The sequence below is a fragment of the Haliotis cracherodii genome, unplaced genomic scaffold (genome assembly GCF_022045235.1).
Source record: "Haliotis cracherodii isolate W230 unplaced genomic scaffold, xgHalCrac1.p SCAF_14, whole genome shotgun sequence".
Taxonomy (NCBI): Eukaryota; Metazoa; Mollusca; class Gastropoda; order Lepetellida; family Haliotidae; genus Haliotis; species Haliotis cracherodii.
Genome location: NW_027266269.1, coordinates 3,837,832 through 3,851,483, shown reverse-complemented (window position 1 = coordinate 3,851,483; position 13,652 = coordinate 3,837,832). Strand labels below are relative to the sequence as shown.

At 39.6% G+C, this 13,652-nt stretch overlaps 1 protein-coding gene across 1 annotated transcript; it reads right to left on the bottom strand.

Moving 5' to 3' along the window:
* Nucleotides 1-11,655: 11,655 nt before the first annotated feature.
* LOC139461346 (ice nucleation protein-like) lies at nucleotides 11,656-13,132 on the bottom strand. Its single transcript, XM_071242962.1, has 2 exons — nucleotides 12,922-13,132; nucleotides 11,656-12,671 (listed from the first exon to the last, which is right to left on the bottom strand). The coding sequence occupies exons 1-2, from the start codon at nucleotides 13,130-13,132 to the stop codon at nucleotides 11,656-11,658; spliced, it is 1,227 nt and encodes a 408-aa protein (XP_071099063.1).
* Between the last annotated feature and the right edge of the window lie 520 nt (nucleotides 13,133-13,652).

The following is a 13,652-nucleotide window of genomic DNA, read 5'->3' as shown; positions in this document are numbered from 1 at the left end:
CTCTTCATTACGATGGTTCTTCAATGGGACGCCATTTGTGGTGCACACATCCTAGAACAAAGGGAACATTGAATTTGTACATGTACTTTTTTTTCCCTAAAGATAATAAACTCAATCATGGTGTTTTTTTCATACAAATGCATACATCATGCAGAAACAGACTATAACATCTACAGCCAAGAATCGCAATGCTAGTACCCAAAAGTTGTGCGCCGCTCGCACAACAAAGTATAGTCTGTATTAGAAATCACTTTGTTACATTTCATAAAAAGTGAATTTTCATAAAATCACTATGAGTATTCTATTTCTTGCTTTGTAAAATGTTTAACGAGTGATTTTTTATCAACAACAACAACAACAACAAAAACAACAAAAAGAAGAAGAATTATATCTGATTTCTGTTGGGTATCAAACTCTACAAATGGATTCGTTAAATAAGAATCTGTTTTAAGTTTAAGTGTTAAATAATCTGAATTATTTTGCCAAAAGCATGGTGTACAAATGCATACATAACATTACAAAAATGCTTTACACAAATATGCATTAGAGGTAGACAGATGAGAAAAAAAGAAAAAAGATTTCAATGTAACTAATTACATATCAGTAAATAATTTGTAAAAATATTTAGATTAAAATTATTACTCACCTAAGACGACTCTGACACAGCAGCACGTGACCTCCATTCTCCTCATTCATTCCGTCTTCAATACTGTCAGCAAGGTTAAAGTGTAAATGTCAGTCACTCAACACGACCGTTGAGTTTTATAACACATATGGACATAGATCACACTCTTATTCCTGGGCTGATAATCTCAGCAGGCACAGCCCCCAGAATGAGCATGGAGAAAAGGTGCAAAAAGGCGGCAAAATTCAGTCGCAATAACATTCCATTTCGCGTGCGATGTCAAGTTTTCCATATGATGATATTCTTTACTATCGAGTGTTCTTTGTTAATGTAAGTAAATTGCATCTGGTCAGTTGACCCTGTATTCATCTAATTCACCTGATACATCACTTATACATTTACACATTAATGAGTTATCTTGCCTATTAATGAGGGATTGGTGACCTAAGTTTCCATATAAGGATATTCATTACTATCCAATGTTCTTTGTTAATGAATGCTCAAGTAATCTTATCTCTTAGAAGTTATCCACTAAACTACGTTATTTCACTCTATTTTTTCTCATGAAAATGATTCTGGGTATGGGTTAAACGAGTATTTTTCCATTGAAAATAGGAAACTGAATCGACATTTTGAACTCCAAACATCTTTTAGAAAAAGAATGTAATTTTACAGTATTAAAACGTCTCAGACCAGACTGGCATACTTTGCAGTCTTCAACACACGGGTTTCGCGATACCGACTCTATATTTCTCAGAGCTGACCTCTTGGAGTCAAGACTGTTAACCCTTATTTTTTTATTTAGTTGTCATGACAACTGAATGTTAAAAGGAACTTATAAGAGGTAACACTAGAAGAGTTAAGAACTGGACATGTGGTTTCTATGGAAATTCAACTCACACCCCTCTTTGCCACATGTGACAGTCATAACTACACGAAATACATGCATCAATGGAATATGTCTAACAATGACATTCCTTTCCCCGTGAATCACATTTGAACCTCGTAGTAGCCACTTCCATATAGGGACACTCATTACTACGCTTTGTTCTCACTTAATGAAGGACTCATTAACACATTTCCTTCTTGCATTGGAACAACAGACCTCTCATTACTCTTTCTGACCTGTGACGTCATGATTATATTTGACTATGAATGAGTTATTGCACTTATGGATCAACGTAGCCTAAGATGTGGAATGGGGTCCCATAGAACTGACTTGTAGGTCAGGCGCGAGATTCAAACCGAGGACACGTGACAGCCCGTGAGCGTTCATGGCAACGTCCGCCATCTTGTTTTTAGACACGTGTTGTTCTACGTTTAACGAATGTCAAGTAATCAATTGAATGATTGCATCCGGTCAGTTGACCCTTAATGAATGTAATTGAATATCGGGAGATCTTTCTACATGCACCTGTTCCTGGGCATTTTTTTTAATCCTACCACACATAGCCCGCCACCGAATGTGCACAGAGAAATGTCTTCAAAGCAAAAGGTTCAAATGTTCACCACATGTTCTCGCGCCAAAATGGTCTCACAATGACATTCCATTCCGCGTGAGTCAAGACCCAACCCAACCCCTGGTCGTAGTAATATGTCCACATAGGGACATTCATTACTATCCCGTGTTATACGGTTAACGAATGGTCAAGTCATTAATTGCATGATTGCATCTGGTCAGTTGACCCTTTATTAACCTAACTGACCTGTGACGTCATGCATATATTTGCATATTAATGAGTTATTCTGCATATTAATGAGGCAATGACGTTGACAACACCCAACCCCCCACCCCCATCCTCAAGGTCAAGGTTATGTGACGTCATCAGTCACGTGGGGTTACTAGGTGCACTTGTGAGGATTTGAGGATGGATACTTCTTACTTATTATCTACTGTTGTTGTCAGCACGATGCTAAACAATGCATATGGAATCCCATTAACACACACTTTTATACCCATTCTTGGGTAGTGAAATGCATGGGGTTTGCATAAAAGTCATCTTTTTCATTGAATGCAAGCTTTTCTGTAGCAGTTGCGTTTTTGTGACTTGATTCCATTCATGTACTACAATATTGAAAACCAAACTTTACTTGTTTGAAAAATGCACTAAAATATTGGTGTCACGGGAACTTTTGTTGTTGAGTATATATTTGCAGTCAGTTGGCCTATTACTGTTTCGTTATGTGAGTGAGTTCAATGTTCAACATTCAGCTGAAAGAAAGGGATACACGACTTTCAAAGTTGAGGGGGGCGAGATCCATCTGAAGAGATACAATGTGGGACGTACATGGGACGGAGCCTTAGAGATGTGCAGGTCTGACGGCGCCACACTGGTCAAGATCGACACCGCAGAGAAACAGGACATCGTCAGAGGCTTGTTCAACTTCAACTATGAAAAGAAAAGTAAGTGACACTGACAGCACAGCTTCTGATTTCTACAGGTTTCTGGTTTCAACATTTGTGAGACTAAAACCCGACAATATCCAAGTCTAAGCAACCCATTCTTGCCATTAAAGGCAAATATACTCGTCGTAAGAGTCGAGAAACGCGATCGGATGGTACGGCTCGCTGATTTGGTTGTTTCATGTCATCATATCCAAGTTGCATAGATCGATGCTCATGATTTCAATCACTAGAGTGTCAGGGGACAAGATTCGATTATTTACAGATCGCCGTCATATAGCTGGAATATAGCTGGAACAAAAGATGTGTCAGTCACACAAACCAATCAATCACAGCCTCTAGTCCGTCATAACTCTCGTCTGCACCCTCCCATCAGTTACACAGTAACATAAGTTACAAACTGTTCAATCATCACCTTCTCTAAAACATATTCTACCGTCAGTCATACAGTCGCGTCAGTCACAGCAACCAATAAGTCAGACATTCCGGCCAATCACACTCTTTCGTCAGTCACACTCTCTCGTGATTTACACAAAACATTAAGTTTAATCACGCCCTCCCGTCAATCACACCAACAAATCAGTCACACACTCCATCAGTCACATCCATCCTCTAGGCAAGGCCTCCAGAAAAAACCAAATCACCAATACTGTACCGTCTTCACATTATTCCGCAACACACACCCCTCCGTCTACCTCTCCCGTCAGTCACACCTTCCCCTCATCCCCTCCAGTCAGAACCTCTCGTCAGCCGTTCCTGGTGGTGTTTCAGCTGAACCCTGGATTGGACTGCGGGACACAACCAGGTCAAACGTCTACAGATGAACTGACGGTTCCGTCCCGACGTACACGAACTGGAGCAAACAGGGGCCCAGCTTTACAATTGGAGGCCAGGACGAGGACTGTGTCCTGGTCGTTGTACAGATGTTTGGGTCTGTATGGAACGATATTGACTGTAGTATATTACGCTGGTTTGTGTGTGAAATGTGATTTGAACATGTTCACCAAATAATGCCTGCAGCACCTGCCTATCTAATCATCGTTCATCAGGGTGAAATGTCAATAGACAGACAAGCATTCATTTATAGCATGGCGTGAGAAGGGATGCAGATCTTAGACATAAGCAACTTTTCACACACATTTATCCCTCTTACATTTTACTCTCTGTCACTAAGTACCAAGCCTCATCAACCAGTGTAACTGACGGCACTGACATACAGTGGAGATTGGACAAGAAAGGACAGAAGCCTTGTTGTGTTAAGCAGATGTCATGTGGATACATAACATACCGAGAAACAGATCAGGGACTCATGGCCGAGTAGGGTGCAACCCGTGGATGAACAGGAATACCCCAAAGGCCAACCACAGATTAACGATAGTCATATGAAACAAGCGCGAGTTGTTTAGATTCTTTTGAGCAGTATATATAAAAGACAGAACTACTTGTATTCTATCGAGTTGTTTCAGTTAGCAATTTTAAACTTAATGTTAACTAAATATAACCCTTAAATTAAAGTATTATGCTACTTTTGTGTTATGCAAAGTCGTTATATCAGATTATAAATTTGTTTGAATTTATTAGAAGATGTTCGACATTCAGTTTGTGTCCATACTTAATCAGTCAGGGTGGGTTATTTTCAATTCCTGTTATAGAACCCGGATTTTCACGTGCTTGGGCAAAGTCACTGAAGTCCGCGTAAAATGACTTATAACATCTTGTGTACTGTGATTCCCTGCCTTCATTACCGCCAGGAGACACGTCAAGTTGAATGTTAGTGAACTTGAATGTATGTGATGTAAAACTAATTGTTTGTTTGAAAATTATTTTGGAAACTTCAAAATTTTAGTGTGTTTATATTTCAGTGTATTTTATTGGTTACCAACGATTGTAACTGAGTTACATTGTTTTTTGTTGAGATTCGGTAGAAACTCATTGCGTTGTATTTGGACAGTGACTAGTCGTCAGGAATGTTGTGCAATTTAATCTAAGCAGTCAGGAAGTTGCTTTACTAGTATTTAGATGCTACAGTGGGGTGTAAACTTCCACAAACGGCGAGACTGGTCTCGCATTGTATAGGGTCTTACAGCATTGGATAAGTGGGTCAAGAGCGCGTGTGCCTGATCTCTCACACATTCTGTCTCACACCTATTTTCATCAAGTCAAGACAAGCTTTCATGTGAGGATCGCCGATCGTCCCTAAATTCCTTGCCTAGCCCACCTCTGAAGCTTGACCACTGTCACTGCTGGGTGAATATATATTATTATTACTGACTTCAGATAATCACCTTTGTCTTTTGTATTTGACCCTGACCAATGCACTTGGCTTGTTTTTTCTAGTGCCTTTGTGATTACAACTGACCACTGACAGCAGTCGTGACTAGTTTGTATCCTCTAATGAAGCTAAAATGAGTGTGTGAACTTTGGCACCTTCTGATAGAAGTTACCGATGCATTGGACAGATTATAATCGGAGATATAAATCTTTCCCGGCATTAACCAGGTGGGGACAAAAGGCGGTAGATACATAATTAACACACAGAGGCGGCGTAAATAAAGTCGTTTGGTTATTTCCTTATACCTTAATGCCAGATAAGATTATCAAAACATAAACAGCTCAAATTGGTTTTGCAAATTCCGAAAACACGGGGACAGGATATTCTTTACACATTATATTGCCTGTGAGATTTACTGTGCACAGGTGTTCAAATGTATATTTCATCGTTTCTGCCGTTCTTTATTGGAAATAAAATTACACTGTGGTGTCATGGCTATTGCTGCGTAAGGAGTGGTAGTATTTGACTCCCGGCCTTCATTACAACGAGGTGACTTGTATTTGTTTTCTGTTTAACACCGCACTGAGCAATATTCCAGCTATAGCTTAGTTGGTTGGTTGATTTTTTGTTTAACGCCGCACTCAGAATATTCCAGCTATATGACGGCGGTCTATAAATAATCGAGTCTGGACCAGACAATCCAGTGATTAATATCATTAGCATCGATCCACGCAATTGGGATTTATGACATGCATCAAGCAAGTCTGCGAGCCTTACCACCCTGTCCCGTTAGTCGCCTTTTACGACAAGCATAGTCAACTGTTACGGCAAGTATGGGTTGCTGAAGAGCTATTCTGCCCTAGATTATTCACAGGTCTCCAGATAAAGGAAGGCAGTCTGTGAATAATCGATTTTGAACCAAAAAGTCCAGTGACATCATGAACATCGATCTACTTAATTGGGATGTGATGACATGCTATCGGCCAAGTCAGTGAGCTTAAACACCCGTTCCTGTAAGTCGTCTCTTACCAAACACATGGGTTGCTGAAAATCTATTGTAACTGGTCCGTATTCTTCACGGGTCTGGTGACCTGTGGAATGGCGTGCATGCTTAGTGTTAGAACATTGTCATGATTACTGGATGATTTGTGAGTACTTATTTTGTTGTTGTAAATGTTGTAAAACACACCCGATAATGATGTTACACATTTATTAAAATTTGAGTAGTTAAAGGATGATGCAGAAAGGGGAAGGTAAATAAGAAGAAGGATTTAGTATGAAAAGCCATCACATGGAAAACTGAACTTACACAAATAAGACCATTAATAATTTAACAAATGCCAATGGTGAAGGTGTCACTGAAGGATATAAAATATTGCCTGAACAGAAAGAACTTTACACAATCCTGTATTTATCTAGAAGTTCTAATAGGGAACACACTTTTGAAATCAGACAAGTATGAGATAGTGTCTATAATCACTTGCGGGTAGGATTGAAAAACCTGTTGAAATGTTTGAACTCATAAAAGTGCCTGAATGTGTCCCCAGTTGATTGTTTTTCATTATTTTGGAATGACTTAGGTGTATGGGTTTTTAGGTGTATATACAAAAATCAGATCAATCAGATAATCTCAACTATAGTCAGAGGAATAATTACATGTATTCTCAAACGAAACAAAGACAGAAGGTTTCTGAAAAACAGGCAACCGATTTAACGATTTTAAGCTCTTGTATAGAAACCCGAATTAAGAAAACGTTGGACACATTAATTCATAGTAACCAAACCGGCTTTATATCGTGTCCATGGATAAGTGAAAATGATAGAAGCATGTATGATATCATGTGTGAAGCTGAAAGAGCAAAATAGGGCAGGACGTTTATTACTGTATGTTTTTGAAAAGGGTTTTGACACAGTTTCCAAACGATTTATTGACTTGGTTATGAAATAATTTGGTTTCGGACCAAATATCATGAATTGGGTTAATATCTTAAATAAGAATGCATCATAGACCATACCAAATTGACATCTCTCCAATTTCTTTTCAGAACCAAAGAGGATGTAGGCAAGAAGACCCACTTTAACTCTTACTTATTTTGCTTGAAGCTTAGATACCAGGAATAGTGATTAGGAATAAGAAAGGCTTAAAAGGAATAACAATAAACGATGTGGAGTATAAATTAGGTCAATATCTAAATGATAAACAGCTATGTTTAGATGGCTCTGACAAGTGTGGTAGAGCTGCATAGATATAGATTTTACAGAAACGCTGGCCTTGAAGAAGATATAGACATAACTAAAGCTATATGGATAGGTTCAATGTCAGGAAGCAGCACCAAACTCTGTTAGGACACAAAAATGTACTGGCATGAGGGAAATTTTGAAGCTTTGGAATAATATTTAGTCCCATGTTACACGATCTATGGGTAATAAATACAAGAAAAAAAACCCCTCGAATATATTAATAGAATATTGGGGAGCTAGATAAAAGACATTGAAGATTAAAAGGTAAAATCACATTTACTAAGACTCTGGCTCAATCAACATTAGCACTTCCAAACCCACCTGATGTTTTAATGGAAAATTGAATAAACTATTTCTATATATTCATTTGGAATAATAAATCAAACCAAATCTTTGAATATGAAAAATGAAGAAGCTGGTCTCAGAATGATTGAAACCTGCAAAAAATGTTATTCATTAATTTATTTATTCATTTTTAAGAAGAAGTTTACAAAAAACTGCCTTTTCAACATTAAATTATTTTCAATAAGAAAATATTTTCTTTGTTGGGTGCAAATAATGTTAGGTTTCTTGCTTTTGAAAATCCCTTTTGGAGGGATACATTGAATAGTTGGTGTAATTATACAAAAAACATAAGTTAACACGCAAGCTATTGAAGAGATTTTATCAGAGCCAATATTGATCGATCACCGAAATATAATTTCATCTTTAAACATTGGCTTGATAAGGGTATTGATTGTTTAAAAGATTTATGTAGCGACAACAGATGTTTAACATTTGAAGAATTGCAAGACAAATTTCAAACCAAAGGTACTTTACTTGATTTATTAAGTATCCCTAATCAGATTTTGAATCACAGCTAATTTAAACAGAAATAGCATGTTAAGAGATTTGTTGATAAGAATAAAGGGCTCCAGGTTATTTTATAATAAACTCATAGCTTATGCTAACCTTTCTCTGATCTGTGATCAATGGCAAAATCTTAATCAAAGCATTTTGTGGAGTAATGTTTTTACTAACTGTAAAATGTGTACCAATCCTTACAAATTCATAAATATAGCTTTTTATACACAAAAGTAAGGATTGAAAATAAATTAAATTGATGATAGTATATGCTCTGAATCACAAAACGTATACCATGTATATTTAGAACGTGTTTTTGGAATTTTGGTACCTGAACAAAAAGAACTCTCATTTCAACCATATACTTCTTCTTGCAAAACAATACATTCACAGGTCAAGCATAACGAAAACTCCATCATACTTTCCTTTCTTCGTACTAAAAAATATTGAAAGATGTATGTAAAAATGAAAACAAATTATTGCAATGAAAAATAGTGGTATTAAAAATTTGGCAAAATGGAAACAATTATCAGCTTGCTTATTTGTTTACATCAGTCGAATATATGTATAGTGCCCATATCTTGGTCATGTTTTATGAACCTGTGAGTTGGTACATTTATGTACCTCATGTACCTAGATTACAGTTACATGTCTTATGAACTGAAATAATAAAAAAATATTTAGCAAAAAGAAAAAAGGTTTTGTAGCTGCTGAATACACATAAGGTTGTTTTTTTTCCATAACAAGTTTAAGTATGACAATCACAACTAGTAGTAGTAGTAGTAGTAGTAGTAGTAGTAGTAGTAGTAGTAAAAGCAAACATGGTTGATGGGGAGTACGGGTGTCGAATATCCTTTCTGCATTATGGCTACCCCATAATTCACTTGTTCTCAACAAAAAAGTGAAAGAAGGTACATTGATACAGATACTGCAATATCCTCTGATGAGTATTCTGTACAAAATGTTGATTCTGGGCCACGATTTCTGGTTGTTCAAGGGGTTGTTGGTGAGCCCCTCAAAATCAATACTTTTGGAGTTTCAAAATTCAATTGAAAGTGTATGCGGTACTATGACAAATGTTACTCATCTCTTTTCTGGTTCACTGCTTGTGGAGTGTGCAAAGAGACAGCAATTTTCGAATCAACTAAAGCCGATCATTTTGTAAATACAGAGATTGTTGTATCAAGGTGTATCTTAGGTAAAACGGTTCAACAGGAAAGATGGTGACAACATCGTAATAACAAATATGTATCCTTTTACATTTACCCCAACTAAGCCTTCTTCATGAAGCCGGATATTTAACCATCGGAATTGTAAATACGAATAATTTGGACGTGGAGCAAAAGACTGTCGCCATACCCAAGTTTGCTCTCTCTGCAGTAAGACCCAGGATAGCACTGACTGCATGGATACCATCAAATGTGCACACTGCAGTGGTGATCACATGTGCACTTTAAAATCATGTCCTCTTTTGTAACACAGACCCAAATCCTTTACAGACGCCAAGAAACTGGCATCAACCACTTCCACTTCTTCACTGACCTTTTCTGATGCAATCTCCTCCTCCCCTGTCAAGGCTGATAATGGTTGTCAAACAGCTATTAGCTGAGTGTCAAATGATCAGAAAAATATTGTATCAAATTGATGCTTGTGGCAACAGGTACATAGATAGAAGAGGAAGAGTGCTCACTCAAAGTTTCACCAAGTTTATAAGCAGCATCTGATTTATGAGTTAGTAGTTGGTCCCAAGTTTTAAGATGGTACATACTAGATTTTGTTCCTTTTTTTGGATCATGTTCCATACCATGGACATTGGACTTTGTTAAATTAATTTTGACACATAATTTCGTCAAGATGTGCGTTTACTTTGTTTAATTGTACACGATGCTTTAGTGTTTAAAATTTAAAATTTATTCAAATTGTTGATCAAAGGATGAAGACGGAAATAACATTCTGCCTTTTCCCTCACCATCCTAGTTTGTTGGCAGTCATCGTTAAATCACGGTTTAGGTATGTGTGTCATTGCAGAGGACTTTGGAACACATTCCTCAAATATTTTCATTAGTTCATCAAGAAAGCATTGTTTGGGATCAGGAACGTCAGTAAGGCGATCAACATTTGGGTTGACTGTACAGAGATTCAAATGCAAGCCCTCCGTGAGCGGATACCAGCTTCACGGAAACGATTACGCTCTGTCCATTCAGAACATTAACGCTATTGGCGTTCCAGGAGTTATATGTGACCAGTCATTTTTTGTAAGGAGGAACAAATGGGATACTTATTTCAAATCATCATCCATTAAGTTTCTTTGCAATAGTAACAGTTCTCATTTTGTTATTTTTTCAAAAAGATATTGTGCTGATCTTGTACTCCAGCGAATGCGATACGGAAAGCCCGTCAAGCTCCCAACTTGTGATAGAACATATCAACGTCACATGCAACTTCTGTTTTAAACTGTATAAATGATATTGTTATGCTCATATGTTTCATCAATTGTTTTTAAATATGACATTGCATAAATAACTTAATTGTGTATATATTGGCTTGGTCTCGTCGCTATATGGCTGAAATAATGCCGATGCGACGTTCAATTTTAACTCACTCACTCACTCACTCTGTTTCCTGAAATTAGAAGGCTTTTAGTGTCAGTTGTTCATGTGAAGGACGGTTTCACCAAGTAGTGACAAAAACTGTATTTTTCTTATCTTCTGACATTGGTTTAGGATTCCGACGATAAAGAGTGGTTTGAAGTTAGTATTTATTGTGCATCAATAGCAATTTCCACTTTGTGTTTGGTTCATATATCACAGCTTTCTTCATAATGCAAACATTGTCATTATTATGAATATCATTTTTCCGATTCAAACCCTCGGTTTCTCTATTATTGCTGACTCTTGAAATCAGGAAACATCATTGGATACTGTTCTATCGATTTTACACGAGGCCGAAGATGAAAGTGACTCATCCATGAGATATGAATTTCCAGGTATATATTTTTTATACAAATTTTGTAATCGTTTTGGTTTACTATTGGTAGTTTAAAAGGCCTACTCAGAAGCTTCATGAAGATTGTTGTAGGGATCCTAACAAGTATTGATTAGCGCCCGTAACGTGGTGGTTCCACGACTGTCGGCCAGTCGCTGTGGGTTTTTGCTGGAGCAATGATCACGAATACCCTGCTGTGTTTCAACATAATAATAGCTTTTTCAGCCCGGTTCCCGAACTCGGAGAAAGGTAAGCAGTGTAGTCAGGGTACTATCACAGTCTCTCTCAGGGTGCTGTGAGATTCAGTTGTCCGGGTTTGTGAGAGTATGTTGTCATGGTACTGTCATAGTCTGCTGCTACCATAACGAGAAAGGCTGTTGTTTGTGAGCGGTGAGAGTCTGTTGTCAGGATGCTGTCATGGGTTGTTGTCAGGATGCTGCGAGAGGCTGTTGTCGGGGTGCTGTGAGAGGCTGTTGTCGGGATGCTGTCATGGGCTGTTGTCAAGATGCTGTGAGAGTCTGTTGTCAGGGTGCTGTGAGAGGCTGTTGTCAGGGTGCTGTGAGAGTCTGTTGTCGGCATGCTGTCATAGGCTGTTGTCAGGGCACTGTCATGGGCTGTTGTCAGGGCGCTGTGAGAGTCTGTTGTCGGGATGTTGTCATAGGCTGTTGTCAGGGTACTGTCACGGGCTGTTGTCGGGATACTGTCATAGACTTTTGTCAGGGTACTGCCATGAGCTGTTTTAAGGATGCTGTGAGAGTCTGTTGTAAGGGTGCTGTGAGAGTTAGTTGTCTGGATAATGTCATGGGCTGTTGTCAGGCTGCTGTCATGGGCTGTTGTAAGGGTGCTGTCACGGGATGTTGTCAGGCTGCTGTCATGGGTTCCTGCTGGCGTGTCGAGAGAGGCTGTTGCCAGGGTGCTGAGAATGGCTGTCGTAAGGCAGCTGAGAGGGACTGTTATCAGTGTGCTCTGAGAGGGGCTTTTATTAGTGTGCTGTGTGGGGGTGATGTAACGAGAAGTTGTTTGTGTGCGATGAGAGTCTGTTCTCGGGATGCTGTCATAGGCTGTTGTCATGGTGCTGTGAGAGTCTGTTGTCGGGATGCTGTCATATGCTATTGTCATGGTACTGTCATGGGCTGTTGTCAGTGTGCTGTGAGAATCTGATGTCGGCATGCTGTCATAGGCTGTTGTCAGGGTGCTATGAGAGTCTGCTGCCGGGATGCTGTGAGAGTCTGTTGTCGAGATGCTGTCATGGGCTGTTGTCAGGGTGCTGCGAGAGTCTGTTGTCGGGATGCTGTCATAGGCTGTTGTCAGGGTACCTTCACAGGCTGTTTTCAGGGTACTGTCACGGGCTCTTGTCAGTGTGTTCTGAGAGGGGCATTTATTAGTGTGCTATGTGGGGCTGATGTAACGAGAAACATTGTTGTTTGTGTGCGGTGAGAGGCTGTTGTCAGGATGCTGTGAGAGGCTGTTGTCAGGGTGCTGTCATGGGCTGTTTTCAGGGTGCTGTGAGAGTATGTTGTCGGGATGCTGTCATAGGCTTTCTCAGGGTACTGTCATGGGCTGTTGTCAGGGTTCTGCCAGGGGCTGTTGTCAGAATGCTGTGAGAGTCTGTTGTCAGGGTGCTGTGAGAGTCAGTTGTCAGGATGCTGTCATGGGATGCTGTCAGGCTGCTGTCATGGGCTGCTGCTGGCGTGTCGAGAGAGGCTGTTGCCAGGGTGCTGTGAGTGGCTGTCGTTAAGCTGAGATGGACTGTTGACAGCATGCTCTGAGAGGGGCTTTTATTATTGTGCTGTTTGGGGCTGATATAAGGCTGCTGAGAGGGAGCGTTGCCATGGTGTTCAGAGGGACTGTTGTTAGTGTGTTCTGAGGGGCTATTATTATTGCTCTGTGCGAGGCTGTTGTAAGGTAGCTGGGTGGGGCTGCTGTCAGGTTGCTGAGAGGGACTGCTGTCAGTTTGTCCTGAGAGGGACCTATTGTCAGGGTGCCCTGGGAGGGACTGTTATTCGTGTGTTGTGTGGGGTTGTTGCCAGGTTGCTGAGAGGGACTGCTCTAAGTGTGCTCTGAGGGGTGATGTTATTAGTGTGCTCTGAGAGGGAGTGTTATCAGTGTGCTGTGTGGGCCTTGTTGTCAGGGTGCTGAGAGGGAGTGTAAGCAGGTTGCTGAGAGGGACTGCTGTCAGTGTGTTCTGAGAGGGACCTATTGTCAGGGTGCCCTGGGAGGGACTGTTATTCGTGTGTTGTGTGGGGTTGTTGTCAGGGTGCTAAGAGGGACTGCTGTTAGTG

Bases quoted from the DNA above. Each gene is read 5' to 3' on its own strand.
- LOC139461346 (XM_071242962.1), bottom strand. From the start codon at position 13,132: ATGCTGTCAACAGTCCATCTCAGCTTAACGACAGCCACTCACAGCACC. The intron at 12,672-12,921 runs GTACCCTGAGAA...CCCTGACAACAG, and splicing joins CCTGACAACAGCCCATGACA to CCTATGACAGCATCCCGACA.